This window comes from Camarhynchus parvulus, unplaced genomic scaffold, assembly GCF_901933205.1.
Source record: "Camarhynchus parvulus unplaced genomic scaffold, STF_HiC, whole genome shotgun sequence".
Taxonomy (NCBI): domain Eukaryota; kingdom Metazoa; phylum Chordata; class Aves; order Passeriformes; family Thraupidae; genus Camarhynchus; species Camarhynchus parvulus.
The window spans coordinates 60125-75966 of NW_022148633.1; the positions used below are offsets into that span (position 1 = coordinate 60125).

General features: G+C 55.4%; 2 protein-coding genes across 2 annotated transcripts; both read right to left on the reverse strand.

The window, feature by feature from the left end:
* Positions 1–738: 738 nt before the first annotated feature.
* Positions 739–5298, reverse strand: LENG1 (leukocyte receptor cluster member 1). Its single transcript, XM_030970722.1, has 4 exons — positions 5079–5298; positions 4516–4650; positions 2498–2760; positions 739–1598 (listed from the first exon to the last, which is right to left on the reverse strand). Exons 1-4 carry the CDS (start codon positions 5208–5210, stop codon positions 1403–1405), a joined length of 726 nt encoding a protein of 241 aa, XP_030826582.1. The 5' UTR covers positions 5211–5298; the 3' UTR covers positions 739–1402.
* A 395-nt stretch (positions 5299–5693) lies between these two features.
* Positions 5694–15565, reverse strand: MBOAT7 (membrane bound O-acyltransferase domain containing 7). The gene is given in 9 exon segments (XM_030970716.1): positions 5694–5723; positions 6876–7305; positions 7557–7733; positions 9050–9306; positions 9308–9399; positions 10042–10198; positions 11024–11150; positions 12435–12564; positions 15364–15565. Coding segments are annotated over 9 exon segments (1476 nt in total). The 5' UTR covers positions 15440–15565.
* Positions 15566–15842: the final 277 nt, after the last annotated feature.

The following is a 15842-nucleotide window of genomic DNA, read 5'->3' on the forward strand; positions in this document are numbered from 1 at the left end:
AAAATCTTCTTGGACCCCCCCAAAATTTTCGAGCTTCCCCTCCCCCCCCCCTCAAAAATCTTCTTTTCCCTCAGAATTTCAGGGTTGATCATCCCCCCCCCAAATTTACTTTGGTTTGTTCCACCTCAAGGGGGTTCTAAGAGGGACTGGGAGGTTCCATTGGGTTTTGGGGGGGAGGGGGGGTACTGGGGGTATTTTGGGGTTCCTGGGGGGGATTTTGGGGTTCCCTGCTCCAGTTTGGGATGGAACTGTCCATTGAAGATTTGAGGGGGGGTTTGGGGGCTCTCAGGTGAATTTGGGGGGCACCCTGTGTGCCCCCCCCAGGGTTAGATGGAACTGTCCATTGCCGATTCTGGGGATATTCCAAGTGAATTCTGGGGGGGTTCCAGGTGGATTTCGGGCTCTCAGTTGAACTTTGTCCCCCCCCCGTGCCAGCCGCGGGTGGAACTGTCCATCAGTAATTCCAGGTGAATCTGGGGATGTTCCAAGTGAATTCTGGGGGAATTCCAGGTGGATTTCGGGGCTCTCAGTTGAACTTTGTGTTCCCCCCCGTGCCAGCCGCGGGTGGAACTGTCCATTGCCGATTCTGGGGATGCTCCAAGTGAATCTGGGAATGTTCCAAGTGAATTCTGGGGCGGTTCCAGCTGGATTTCGGGGCTCTCACTTGAACTTTGTGCCCCCCCCCCGCGCCAGCCCCGGATGGAACTGTCCATTGCCGATTCTGGGAATGTTCCAAGTGAATTTTGGGGTATGTTCCAAGTGAATCCTGGGGGGTTCCAGGTGGATTTCGGGCTCTCAGTTGAACTTTGTGCCCCCCCGTGCCAGCCGCGGGTGGAACTGTCCATCAATAATTCCAGGTGAATCTGGGGATGTTCTAAGTGAATTCTGGGGGGGTTCCAGGTGGATTTCGGGCTCTCAGTTGAACTTTGTCCCCCCCCCGTGCCAGCCGCGGGTGGAACTGTCCATCAGTAATTCCAGGTGAATCTGGGGATGTTCCAAGTGAATTCTGGGGGAATTCCAGGTGGATTTCGGGGCTCTCAGTTGAACTTTGTGTTCCCCCCCGTGCCAGCCGCGGGTGGAACTGTCCATTGCCGATTCTGGGGATGCTCCAAGTGAATCTGGGAATGTTCCAAGTGAATTCTGGGGGTGTCCCAGGTGGATTTCGGGCTCTCAGTTGAACTTTGTGCCCCCCCCCGTGCCAGCCGCGGGTGGAACTGTCCATTGCCGATTCTGGGGATGTTCCAAGTGAATCCTGGGGGGGTTCCAGGTGGATTTCGGGCTCTCAGTTGAAGCCCGTGCCCCCCCGTGCCAGCCGCGAGTGGAACTGTCCATCAGTAATTCCAGGTGAATCTGGGGATGTTCCAAGTGAATTCTGGGGGTGTCCCAGGTGGATTTCGGGCTCTCAGTTGAACTTTGTGGCCCCCCGTGCCAGCCGCGGGTGGAACTGGCTGTTGTAGGGCCGCTGCCGCTCGGGGTCCCGGGGGTCTCGGGGCTCCCGGGGGTCCCCGCGCGGCTCCCGCAGCCCCCGGAGCAGCTCCCGGCTCCGCGCCGCCTCCGCCGCCTCCCGCGCCCGGCGCTGCCGCCGCAGCTCCGCCAGCCTGCAGCGGCAATTAGCGCTAATTAGCGCTCCTTGGGGAGCGGCACGGGGGAACGGCTGGTCGTTAATGGGCGATTGGTTAATTAGGGGGAGTTAAGGGGTTAATGAGAGGTAATTGAGAGGTTAATTAGGGGTAATTAGGTGGTTAGTTGGGGTAATTAGAGATAATTAGGGGTAATTAAGTGGTTAGTTGGGGTCATTAGAGATAATTAGGGGCAATTCAGTGGTTAGTTGGGGTAATTAGAGATAATTAGTTAAATAGAAGTAATTAAGTGGTTAATCATGGGGTAATTGGAGATAATATGGGTAATTAGGTGGTTAATTAGGGGGTAATTAAGGGGTTAATTAGGGGTAATCAAGGGGTTAATTAGGGGTAATCAAGGGGTTAATTAGGTGTATTAAGGGGTTAATTGGGGATAATTAAGTGGTTCGTTGGGGTAATCAGAGATAATTAGTTAAATAGGAGTAATTCAGTAGTTAATTATGGGGCAATTAAGGGGTCAATTAGGGGTAATCAAGGGGTTAATTAGGTGTATTAAGGGGTTAATTAGGGGTAATTAAGTGGTTAGTTGGGGGATAATTAGAGATAGGAGCAATTAAAGATAATTTGTTAATTAGGGGTAATTAAGCAGCTGATAAGGGGTGATTAGACATAATTAATTATGGTAATTAAGCGGTTAATTAGGGGATAATTAGAGGTAGTTAATTGGGGTAATTAGGTGGTTAATTAGGGGTAATTAATTTGCGTGGGTCACGCCTTTATTGGGGCGACAGGGTTAAGTAAATAATTAACGCATTAATTAATTAAGGAGGTAATTAAGAGGGGAAGGATATTCATGGCAGCACTAACGAATGGAAAATGCGATGAATCCATTAATTAAGCACTAATTAACCACTCACCCTCCTGCCCCGCCCCTCTCCGGGGGGGCTCGGGGGGGGCTCTGTTGCCGAGGCTGGGGGGGTTTGGTGGGGCTGGGGGCTCGGTGCAGCCCCTTCCTCATGTCCTGCAGCGGGTCCAGCACGGCCTTGCGCGCCCCCTGCACCTCCCGGGACCCCTCCCCAGCTTTTCGCGGGGGCTGCAGGTACCAGGGGGGGCAGGTCTGCGCCTCGGCCGCGCTCTGGCCCAGGTAGGTCAGGACCCCCAGGGCCCGTTCCCGGCGTTCCTGGGGGGAAATTGGGGAGGGGGATTCAAGGTGAGACCCCTCCCAGTGAAAATCCCCCCGGGTTTTCATCAAATTCCTGATTTTTATACTCAAATTTCCCTTTTTCCCCACACAAATTTCCCCATTCCTGCCATTTTCCACCCTTCCAATCGCCCACTGTTCCTGAGGGGGAAATTGGGGAGGGGGATTCAAGGTGAGGACCCTCCCGGTGAAAACCACAAACTATTTACAAGGATCAAATTCCTGAAATTTTACAAATCCTGATTTTTACACCCAGTTTCCCACACAAGTGCCGCCATTTTTCATACCCAATCCTCCAATCTCCCACCGTTCCTGAGGGGGAAATTGGGGAGGGGGATTCAGTCCCCCCCCTCCAGAGTGAAAATCCCCCCAGCTTTTCCTCAAATTCCTGCTTTTTTCACTCAAAATTCTCCCATTTTTCCACACAAATGTCCCCTTTTTTCCCACAGAAATGCTGCCATTTTCAACCCCCACCCCTCCAATCTCCCACTGTTCCTGAGGGGAAAATTGGGGAGGGGGATTCAGCTGACCCCCCCTATGCCAAAAACACCTCCTTCATTCCCAAATTCTCCCTTTTCCCATCGAAATTGTTTCTTTTTATACCCAAATTCACCGTTTTCCATCCAAATCCCACCCTTTTCCCACACAAATGCCGCCATTTTCAACCCCCACCCCTCCAATCTCAGCCACTCCTGAGGGGAAAATTGGGGAGGGGGATTTGGGGTAAGACCCTCCCCCAGTGAAAATTCCTTCCTTTATTCCCAAATTCCCCCAAAATTCCACCTTCTCCCACACAAATTTCCCCTTTTCCCACATAAATTTCCCTTTTCCCCCCCACAAATTTCCCTTTTTTCCCCACACAAATGCCGCCATTTTCCATCCCCACCCCTCCAATCTCCTGCCAATCCTGAGGGGAAAATTGGGGAGGGGGATTCAGGCGACCACCCCCGGCTGAAAATCTCCCCCTTTTCTCCCAGTTTCCCCCCTTTTTTCACCCAGATTTCCACTTTTTCCACACGAATTTCCTCTTTTCCAACACAAATTTCCCCTTTCTCCCACACAAATGCCGCCATTTTCCATCCCCACCCCTCCAATCTCCGCCCCGCTCCTGAGGGGAAATTGGGGAGGGGGATTTAGTCCCCACCCAGGGTGAAAATACCCCCACATTTTCCTCAAATTCCTGCTTTTTTACACCCAAATTCTCCAATTTTCCCACACAAATTTCCCCATTTCCCACCCAAATCCTGCCATTTTCCACCCCTCCAATCTTCCGCCGCTCCTGAGGAGAAAATTGGGGAGGGGGATTCAGGCGACCCCCCCGGCTGAAAATCTCACCCTTTTCTCCTAATTTCCCCCTTTTCCCACCCAAATTCCTCCTTTCTATACCCAAATTCCTCCCTTTTCCATCAAAATCCTCCCATTTCCCACACAAATGCCACTGTTTTCAACCCCTCCAATCTCCCACCGATCCTGAGGGGAAAATTGGGGAGGGGGATTCAGGCAACACCCACTATACCAAAATCCCCCCAGTTTTCTCCCAAATTCCCCCCCAAAATCCCTTTTTTCCCCAAAACCGCCCCATTTTCACCCCTTCATCTCCTCCTGAGGGTGGAAACTCCACCTGGGATCCCTCCAAACCCCCCTTTTTTCCCCCAGATCCTATTTCCACCCCCCCCTCACCTGAGGGGATATTTTGAGGGGGGGTTCCCCCACAATCCCCCCCTTCCCCCTCACCTGTTCCCGCCTTTTTTCAGCCTCGTGCTCGCGGTTCGGGGCCTCCTCGGGGGGCGGGAACAGCACGGGGGGGGCCGGGGGGGAGGGGCTGCGACCCCCGACCCGCGCCCGCTTCCGCAGGAGCTCGGTGCGCACCTGGGGGGAAAGAGGGGCTCAAGGACCCCCAAAATTCCTCCCGCGCCCCAAATTCCCCTCCCCAATATCCCCCTCCCCACAGAGCTTTTCCACCCCCCAACCCGCCCAAAATTTATTCCTCCCGGGTAATTTTATCCCCAAATCTGATCCCACAGACTTTTTAACCCGCCCCCATTTATTCTGCCCCCTCCCGAAATTCTTTTACGCCCCTGAATTTGTTTTGCCCTCCCCAAAAAACCTTTTTAGCCCAGTCCATTTCCCCCCGAGTCAACAAAAATGGTTCATGGCAATCACGCTGAACCACGCCCCTTACTTATAATATATTCAAAACTGCTCATGCTGATTCGCTCCCAGCAATCAAGCCACGCCCCCTTTCCCATCCCTACCCCCCAACCCCCTCCCCCCCCGTCCGTTCCCTCAGCACTCGCCTCCTGCTCCGCCCGCAGCGCGCGCGCGTCCCGTTTCCTCCGTTCCACCTCGGCCGCCGCCTCGTCCCGCCGCACGCGCGCCACATTGTCCTTGTTCCGCACATGCCACGATTTCTTCGGAAGGATGTTCATGGCGGCGGCGGCGGCGGCACCGGGGCCGGGAGCTGGACCAGGCCGCGACTCTGAGGCACCGCGGCCGCACCGCCCTCTCTGCCGCACTCTCTGTTCTGATTGGTCGAGCCCTTGTCGCTCCGCCCTTCTCTCGCTCTGATTCGCCCAGTTATTTCGCTCCGCCCCGTTGTCGCGCTCTGATTTGCTGAGCGCTATAGTCCCGCTCCCTTCACGACTCTGATTGGCTCACCGGCTTTCCTTACGGGGGCGAGGCCGGAAGTGAAGGTTTCCCGCCTTCTCGCGTTGTGGAGGCGCCGCCATTTTGAATCGTGAGGGCAGGCGGGTGCGTCCCTGAAACCTCCCTCTAGAAAAACCCCAAATCCCCTCGGAATCCCCAAAATAAACCTAAAACTACTCTGGGAACTCTCAAAACCTCATTGGGAACTCCCAGCCCGACTTTTTTCCACATTTCAAGGATTTGCTCCCAGATTTGCCTCATTTTTCTCAAAGATCCTCCTCAGGGCCTTGGGGATCCTGCAGGATCAGGTTAGTTCAGAGGGATTTGGATCATTTTGGATCAATTTTTGGTGTTCGTCTCTATTTTAGATGTATTTTATTCAATCTCAGGGCTTTGGGGGGGTCACTTTTGTGGTGGTTTCATCAGTTTCGGGGTCCTCACACACACCAAACACACGGGGATGTCACTCAAGGCTTTTATTGATCTCCATTTTGGGGGGCCCCTTCCAAAAACAGAGCCCCTCAATCCTACCCCACTAAAAATCCCCCCCGGGGGGTGCCCGCAGCCCCCAACACCCCCCAAATCCCTCCCCAGCCCCCCCTTTCTGGGCATTGGGGTTCAGGGGGATGGGAGGTCCCCCCTAAATTCTCATTATTGGGGTCCCTCCTCTTCCTCACGTGGGGGTCCCCCTGATTTGGGGCTATCAGAGCTCCCCCATTTTGGATTTTGGGGTTCAGGGCGTTTCCCCCCCCATTTTCCATTGGGGTTTTTCTCCCCCTGACCTGAGAATTGGGGTGTTTCATTCTCATCCTCACCCCAAAGTCTGGGGTCCCCCCGAGCTTTGGTTATTGGGGTTCATCCCCATCCCGACCCTCGGGGTCCCTCCTCTTCCTCAGCTCCTGGGATTTGGGGGCTGGGGGCTCCTCCCTGGCCTCTCTTTTGGGGTTCAGGGGGTCCCACCCCTCATGAATTTTAGATTTTAGGGGATCCCCACCTTCCTGAATTTTAGGATTCAGAGGATCCCCACCCTCCTGAATTTTAGGATTTAGGGCATCTCCCCTCTTCTGAATTTTAGGGTTTAGAGGATCTTCTCCCTCCTGAATTTTAGGACTTAGGGTGTCCTCACCCTCATGGATTTTAGGATTTAGGGGGTTTTCCCCCTGAATTTTGGGGTTCAGGGGGTTCCACCCCTCATCAATTTTAGGATTTAGAGGATTTTCACCCTGATTTTTAAGATTTAGGGGATCTCCCCCCTCATGAACTTTGGGGTTCAGAGGATCCCATGCCTCGTCAATTTTCGGATTGAAGGTGTCCTCACCCTCATGAATTTTAGGATTTAGGAGGTCTCCCCCTTGAATTTTAGGATTTAGGGGGTTTCCCCCCTCATGACCTTTAGGATTTAGGGGATCCCCACCCTCCCCCTCACAGCGCTCCCTCCTCCTCCTCACCTGCGCGTCCCCCGTCCCCGCCTCTACCTCACGCTCTTCCCGCCCTTTTCCCCGGCCCTCTTCCCGCCCTTTTCCCCGCCCCTTTTCCCGCCCTTTTCCCGCCGCCGCCGCCGTGAGGAGGATGAGGAGAGGCACAAGATGGAGGCAGAAATGCACCGAGGCCCAGAAACGCAGCGTGGCCGCCGCTTCTCTCAGCACAAATCCCATGCTCAGGTACTCGAACGCTCTCATTTTGAGGAACCACTGCGCTCCCCGCAGCGCCGAGCCCTTCCAGCCCCCCAAATTCTCCAGGGGGACCCCGAAATAGCCCAACAGGGCCCCCTCAGCTGCTGCCTCGGCTGCCAGCCAGAGGGGCACGGTGAGGAAGGACAGGTACTGCCCCCCGTGCAGCCCGTGCCAGTAGGCTGAGGCCAGCATGGTCCAGGCGTTCCTGGGTTTGGGGAGAAAAATTTAAAAATGGGGTTAGGGAGGGGTGGGGAGGATGTAATTGGAAGGGTTAAAATTGGGGTTGGAGGCACTGGCATGGGGTTTATGTGATGGCAAGTGCAGCACGAGCGCCTCAAAATTCAGTTTGTGACTCTCAAAGTTCAGCCTAAGCACCCAAAATTGAATTTACACCCCTCAAAATTCAATGTGCCCTCACTAAAAGTCAGCTCCCAGTGCTCCCAGTGCTCCCAGTACCTGAGCATGGGGTAGTTTCGGGGTCCCCGGCGGTGCACGTACGCCGCCAGCCACCATTGCACCGTCATGTTCCAGCGCCTGAGGCCGCCCCGGAACCTCCGGCCGACCTCGGTGCCCCAGGGATCCACGGTGCGGATGGACTCGAAATCCCATTGGTCATCGGGGATATCGGCACACCTGGCACAGGTGAGACACTCAGGTGACACATGGGGACACCCAGGGACACTCAGGTGACACCCAGGGACACCAAGGGACCCCCCAGTCTCTGCCCCACAGTGCGGATGGACTCGAAATCCCGTTGGTCAGCGGGGACATCAGCACACCTGGGACAGGTGAGACACTCAGGTGACACATGGGGACACTCAGGTGACATCCTGATAACCCTCATGTGACACAGGTGACACTCAGGGACCCCCCAGTCCATGCCCCATGGTGTGAATGGTGTCAGAATCCCATTGGCCAGTGGGGACATCGGCACACCTGGCACAGGTGAGACCCTCAGGTGACACATGGGGACACCCAGGGACACTCAGGTGACACCCAGGGACACTCAGGTGACACCCAGGGACACTCAGGGACCCCCCAGTCCCTGCCCCATGGTGTGAATGGTGTCAGAATCCCATTGGCCAGCGGGCGACATTGGCACACCTGGGACAGGTGAGACACTCAGGTGACATTCAGGGACACTCACGTGACACATGGGGACACCCAGGGACACTCAAGTGACACCCAGGGACCCCCCCACTCTGTGCCCCAATGTCCCTGTACCCCACTGTCCCCAATGTTACTCATGTTTCGGGGTACATCCCCAGCCCCACAGTCCCTGAATCCCAGTGTCCCAAATGATGTCCCCCCCTGTACCCCAATGATGTCCCCAATGTCCCTGTACCCCAATGAAGTCCCCAACGGTGTCACTCACGTTTTGGGGCGCTCCCAGCTCACTGTAAGTCCCTGTCCCGGTTTGGCCCTGGCGGATTTGGGGTATGCCCCCAGCCCCACAGCCCCTGTACCCCAATGGTGTCACTCACGTTTTGGGGCGCTCCCATGCCACCGTGGGTCCCTGTCCGGGTTTGGCCCTGGCAGTTTTGGGGTACACCCCCAGCCCCACAGCCCCTGTACCCCAATGGTGTCACTCACGTTTTGGGGCGCTCCCATGCCACCGTGGGTCCCTGTCCCGGTTTGGCCCTGGCAGTTTTGGGGTACGCCCCCAGCCCCACAGCCCTGTACCCCATATCCCTGTACCCCAATGGTGTCACTCACGTTTTGGGCGCGCTCCCATGCCACCGTGGGTCCCTGTCCCGGTTTGGCCCTGGCGGATTTGGGGTATGCCCCCAGCCCCACAGCCCCTGTACCCCATATCCCTGTACCCCAATGGTGTCACTCACGTTTTGGGGCGCTCCCATGCCACCGTGGGTCCCTGTCCGGTTTGGCCCTGGCGGATTTGGGGGTACGCCCCCAGCCCCACAGCCCTGTACCCCAATGGTGTCACTCACGTTTTGGGGCGCTCCCATGGCACCGTGGGTCCCTGTCCCGGTTTGGCCCTGGCGGATTTGGGGTACGCCCCCAGCCCCGCGGCCACGCAGCCGCCCTCGGCGCAGAGCCAGCCCACGTAGAGGCGCAGGCGCAGCGCCAGGAACACGGGCACCATGTGCGCCAGCCGGGCAGCCCAGGGCCGGGCACCGAACTCGGGCTCCAGCACGGCCCTGGCCGGCCACGCCCGGCCCACCAGCACCCCCAGGACCCCAGCGGGCCCAGCGCACGTGGGACAGCAGCCGGCGCAGGGCGGGGGGACCGGGGGGACCCCACACCCAGTCCAGGTACGTGCCCAGGCGGTAGAAGGGACCTGCGGGGAGAGGGGACACGTGGGGACACAGGTGACACCCAGGTGGGACACAGGGGACACCCAGGTGGGACACAGGGGACACCCAGGAAGGCCCAAATTTATGGACGAGGGAGATGAATTTGGGTAGAAAGTGCTAAAAATTCTTCTTGGAGGTTCCAAAATCCCCTCTGTGACCCCAAAAATTCCGCCAAAATCCCCCCAAAGTTCATTTTAGGACCACAGAAATTCCCCCCCGAATTCTCCCTAGGAAGCCCCAAAATTCCTTCTGGGACCTCCAAAAATTCCCTCTGGGAAACACCAAAATTCTCCCTAAATCCTCTCTGGGACTCCCCAAAATCCCCCCCACCAAATCCCCTCAGGGACCCCTCCCCCAAATTCCCCCTAAATTCTATCTGGAACCCAGCAAAATTTCCCCCCAAAATCCCCTCAGGGACCTCCCAAAATTCCCCCCCAAATTCTCTCTGGGAAGCCCCAAAAATTCCCCCAAAATCCCCTCAGGGACCTCCCCAAAATTCCCTCTGGGACCCTCCAAATCCCCCCAAATTCTCTCTGGGACCCCCAAAATCCCCTCAGCCCCCCCCAACCCCACCCAGGTGTCCCCCAGGTGTCCCTTGGCCCCGCCCCTTTAGGCCCCGCCCCCACCTGTAAGCAGCCCCAGGTAGCAGTAGCTGTAGCACAGGATGTCAATCAAACTCGGCACGCGCCTCAGCGAGCCAATCAGCAGCCGTGTCTCCTCTGATGTCACCCCCTTAAGCTCCGCCTCCCGCAGCTCCTGCACGTCACTGGCCAGGCTGGCCATCTGGGGGCGGGGCCACAGTGAGGCCACGCCTGTTATTCCATATATGGGTGTGGGGCAGCACAAGCCACGCCCCCCTGAGATGCTCAGCGCCCCCTGCTGGCTCAGCAGTGTTCCTACAATTGCTGCCCCAGATTGCCCCAAAATCACCCCAAAATTACCCCTAAAGCCCCCAAATCACCCCAAAATTACCCCTAAACCCCCCAAATCACCCCAAAACTACCGTTGAACCCCTCAAATCCCCCTCAGACCTCCCAAAATCACATCTGAAGCCCCCAAAATCACCTTCAGATCCCCCCAAAGTCACCCCAGGGCACCCCCAAAATTCCCCCCAACCCTCCCCAGGACTGCCCTGAGACCCCTTCCAACACCTCAGCCCCCCCAAAATCCCCCCAAATTCCCCCCAACACCCCCCCAGGACCCCCCAAATTCCTCTCAGAACCCCTCAAATCCCCCCCAGGACTCCCCAAAACCCCCCAAATCCCCCCCAGGACTTCCCAAACCCCCCCAGGACCCCCCAAATCCTCCTAGGACCCCCCTGAGACCCTTTAAAACACCCCCAGACACCCCCAAAATCTGCCCCATAACTCCCCAATCCCCTCCAAAATCCCCCAGGACTCCCCAAAATCCCCCCAGGACTCCCCAGGATGCCCCAACACCCCCCCGGACCCCCCAAAATCTCCCCAAATTCTCCCAGGAACCCCTAAAACCCCCCCAAAACCCCCCCAGGACCCCCCCAAATTCCCCCCAAAACCCCTCCAGGACTCCCCAAAACCCTCTCAGAACCGCCCAAAACCCCCCCAGGACCCCCCGAATGCCCCCGGGTACCTTGAGGGTGACGAGCAGCTGCAGGGCGTTGGCGTAGGGGGGGGGCTCGGGCAGCCCCCAGACCCAGGGCGTGCGGAAGAACAGCAGGTACCCCAACACCCAGAGCAGGGCGGCCCCCCCGGCGTGCCTGGGGGGGCCCCGATAAATTTGGGGTACCCCAAAATCCCCCCACCTTTAAACCCCCCCCCAAAATCATCCACGGGGTGGAGAAATTGCGGGGTCTCAAAATGGCTCAGAGCCCCCGAAATTTGGGGTCTTAAAATGTCCCTGATTCCCCCTCATAAAGAATTTGGGGGGGTCCCAAAAATGTCTTTGACACCCCAAATTTGGGGAGTCCTAAAATGCCTCTGAGTCCCTCCCCCGAGAATTTGAGGGGGTCCCAAAATGTCTTGGAGCCCCCAAAATTTGGGGTCTTAAAATGTCCCTGATTCCCCCTCAAAGTGAATTTGGGGGGGGTTCTAAAATGTCTCTGAGCCCCCCAAATTTCAGAGGGTCCCAAATGTCTCTGACCCCCCCAACAGAGAATTTGGGAGTCCCAAAATGTCTCTTGAGCCCCCAAAATTTGAGGGGTCCTAAAATGTCTCTGAGCCCCCCCATAAAGAATTTGGGGGGTCCCAAAATGTCTTTGATCCCCCCAAATTTGGGGGGGTCCCAAAACGTCTCTCACCCCCAAATTTGAGGATCCCAAAATGTCTCTGACCCCCCCATTACAAGGAATTTGCCCCCCCCCATCTCGTTACCCTGGCCCTAATTAAGCAATAACGAGCTCGGGTGTCGTAACGAGCCCCAGAACTGGTGGGGGAGGGGAGGAAAGACTCGGGACACCCCCAAAAAAGGGTCAGGGATCCCCCCAAAATGCACCTGGGACCCCCCCAAAGTGAGTCAGGGATTCCCCAAAAGGCCTCAGGACCCCCCAAATGGGTTAGGGACCCCCCAAATGCGTTCAGGACCCCCCAAAATGCACCTGGGACCCCACAAGTGGTTCCAGGATCCCCTAAGTTGTTCCAGGACCTCTCCAAATGGCTCAGGGACCCCCCAAAGTGGGTCAGGGACCCCCCAAACACTTTCAGGACCTCCCCAGAACTCAGGGACCCCCCCAACCTGGGTCAGGGACCCCAACCCAGGGTTCTGGGGCCTCCAAAATCCCCCAAAATGCACCTGGGATCCCCCAAAATGGGTCAGAGACCCCCCAAAGGCTTTAGGACCCTCCAGAATGCAGCTGGGACCCCCCAAATGGTTCCAGGACCCCCCCAGAATGGATTGGGGACCCCCAGAATGGGTCAAGGACCCCCCAGAACCCCCCAGAATGGGTAAGGGACCCCCAGAACCCCCCAGAATGGGTCAGGGACCCCCCAGAACCCCCCAAAATGCACCTGGGACCCCCAGAATGGGTCAGGGACCCGCGGCTCACCTGGGCAGGCAGGTGAGGATGGCCCAGGTGCCCAGCACGGTGCCCAGCGAGTGCAGCAGGTGGGGGCCGCAGGTGAGCAGCGCCAGCCCCGGCCCCACCGCGGCCCCCCCGAACTGGCGCCAGCGCGGGCCTGGGGGGGCGGGGGGGGTCAGAGGGGGGCACCCCAAAAATGTACCGAAAATGTACCGAAAACACACCAAAACACCCCAAAAATGCACCTGAAATGCACCGAAAATGCACTGAAACACCCCCAAAATGCACCCAAAATACACTGAAAATACACCCAAAACACCCCAAAAATGTACCCAAAATGCACCAAAACACCCCAAAAATGTACCCAAAATGCACTGAAAATGCACCTAAAATACCCCAAAAATGTACTGAAAATGTACCGAAAATGTACCGAAAATGCACCAAAATACCCCAAAAATGTACCCAAAATACACTGAAAATGCACCCAAAACACCCCAATCAAAATGTACGAAAATGCACCAAAAACCAACCCAAAATGCACCTGAAATGCACGCAAAAAATGCACCAAAACACCCCAAAATGTACCAGAAACACAAACACCCCAAAATGTACCAAAATGCACTGAAAATGCACCTAAAATACCCCCAAAATGCACCCAAAATACACTGAAAATGCACCCAAAACACCCCAAAAATGTACCAAAAATGCACGAAAATGCACCAAAACACCCCCAAAAATGCCCCCAAAATGTAACAAAATACTGAAACACCCCCAAAATGTACCAAAAATGTACCAAAACACCTATACCGAAATGCAAAAATGCACCAAAACACGCCCAAAAATGCCCCCAAAATGTACTGAAAATGCACTGAAACACCCCCAAAATGTACCAGAAATGCACCGAAAATGCACCAAAACACGCCCAAAAATGCCCCCAAAATGTACTGAAAATGCACTGAAACACCCCCAAAATGCACCCAAAATGTACCAAAATGCACCAAAACACCCCAAAATGTACCAGAAATGCCCAAAAATGCACCTAAAAACCCCAAAATGCACCCAAATAACTGAAAATGCACCCAAAACACCCCAAAAATGTACCGAAAATGTACCGAAAATGCACCAAAACACCCCAAAAATGTACCCAAAATACACTGAAAATGCACCCAAAACACCCCAAAAATGTACCAGAAATGCACCGAAACACCCCAAAAATGTACCCAAAATGCACTGAAAATGCACCTAAAATACCCCCAAAATGCACCCAAAATACACTGAAAATGCACCCAAAACACCCCCAAAATGTACCAGAAATGCACCGAAAATGCACCAAAACACGCCCAAAAATGCCCCCAAAATGTACTGAAAATGCACTGAAACACCCCCAAAATGCACCCAAAATGTACCAAAAATGCACCAAAACACCCCCAAAATGTACCAGAAATGCACCAAAAATGCACCTAAAATACCCCCAAAATGCACCCAAAATACACTGAAAATGCACCAAAACACCCCAAAAATGTACCAGAAATGTACCGAAAATGCACCAAAACACCCCCAAAATGTACCAGAGATGGACCAAAACACCCCCAAAATGCACCCAAACACCCCCAAAATGTACCAGAGATACACCAAAAGTGCACCTAAAACACCCCCAAAATGCACCCACAATACACTGAAAATGTACACCCGCAAAATCTTGCCCAGACTCCAAAAAACCCCAAGCAAAATTTAAAAACCCTTTTACTGCCTCACAAAAACCTTCCAAGAGCCCCTCAAATGCCCCAAATCCGCTCAGATCCCCCAAAACCTCCCTTAAATTCCCCAAATTCCCCCCAAATGCTCTGAATTTACCAAAACGTGGGATCCCCCCAAATCCAATTTGGACTCCCCAAAATCCACCTGTGAGCCCCCAAAAATCATCTGGGACTGCCCAAAATCCACCTGTGAGCCCCCCAAATCACCCAGGACCCCCAAAGCCCCTCAGAACCCCCCAAAATCCCTCAAGATTTCCCCCAAAATCCCTCAAGACCCCCCAAACTCATCAGAACGGGCCAAAATCCCTCAAGATTCCCCTCAAAACCCCTCTAATTTCCCTCAGGACTCCCCAAAATATCTCCAGTTCCCCAAACACCCCTCAGGATCCCAAAGTCCTCTCAAATTCCCCACAAAACCCCTCAGAACCCCCCAAACCCCTCAGAAATCCCGAAAATCCCTCAAGATTCCCCCGAAAACCCCTCATGACCAAATCTCCTCAGAACCTCCCAAATCTCCTCAGAACCCACCAAAATCCCTCAAGATTCCCCTCAAAACCCCTCCAAGTTCCCTCAGGATCTCAGAAAACGCCTCAGAACCCCCATTAAACCCTCAGAATTCCCCAAAATCCCTCAAGATTTCGCCGAAATCCTCCAAACTCCCTCGCAAACACCTCAGGATTCCCCAGAATCTCTCAGGTTCCCCAAAACCCCTCAGGACCTCCCCAAAACCCCTCAAGATTCCCCTAAAAACCTCTCAGGACCCCTCAAAATCTTTCAGAACCCCCGAAAATCCTTCAGGACCTCCCAGAACCCCTCAGAATCCCCCAAATAGCCTCAGGACCCTCCAAAACCCTTCAGAACCCTCCTTAATCTCTCAGAACCTCTCAAAATCCCTCAAGATTCCCCCGAAAAGCCCTCAGAACAACCCCAGACCCCTCAGGATCTCCCAAGGCCCCTCAGAACCCCCAGAATCCTTCAGGGCCCCTCAGGATTTCCCAAACCCCCTCAGAACCCGCACTTAATCCCTCAGAATTCCCCAAAATCCCTCAAGATTCGGCCGAAACCCCCCAAAATCCCTCAGAACCCCCCTAAACCCCTCATAAACCCTTCAGGACCCCCCAAAATCCCTCAAGATTCCCCTCAAAACCCCTCCAGGTTCCCTCAGGACCCCGCAAGTTCCCTCGGAACCCGCCTCTCACCGCGCTCCTTGAGCACGAAGCCCACGGGGATGGAGCCCAGCAGCACGCCCAGGTACGTCAGCTCCTCTCGGTTCATGGCGGCGGCTCCGGGACCCTCCGGGGACCCCCCCGGGCCCCACAAAACCGGCCCGGGCCCCCCAAAACCGCCCCGGGGCCCCCCCGAGGCCCCTGCGCGGCTCCGCGGGCTCCGAGCGGGGGCGGAGGGGGGCGTGGTCTGAACAAACCACGCCCACAAACCGCAACCCGCACATTAAACCACGCCCGCAAACCGGGTCGAATTGTGGGCGTGGTCACATAAAAGTACGCCCATAATGGGCGGGGCCATATTAGTGTAGGGGAGACTCATGTGCGGATTTTGGGAGTGTCGAGGTTTAAAGGAGGGGCGGAGTCAACTGGGTGGGTCTTTAAAGAGGATTTGGCCCTTTAAGAGAGGGGGAGGAGCCTGTGAAAAGGTGTCTGGCCATTTAAGGGGGGGTGGG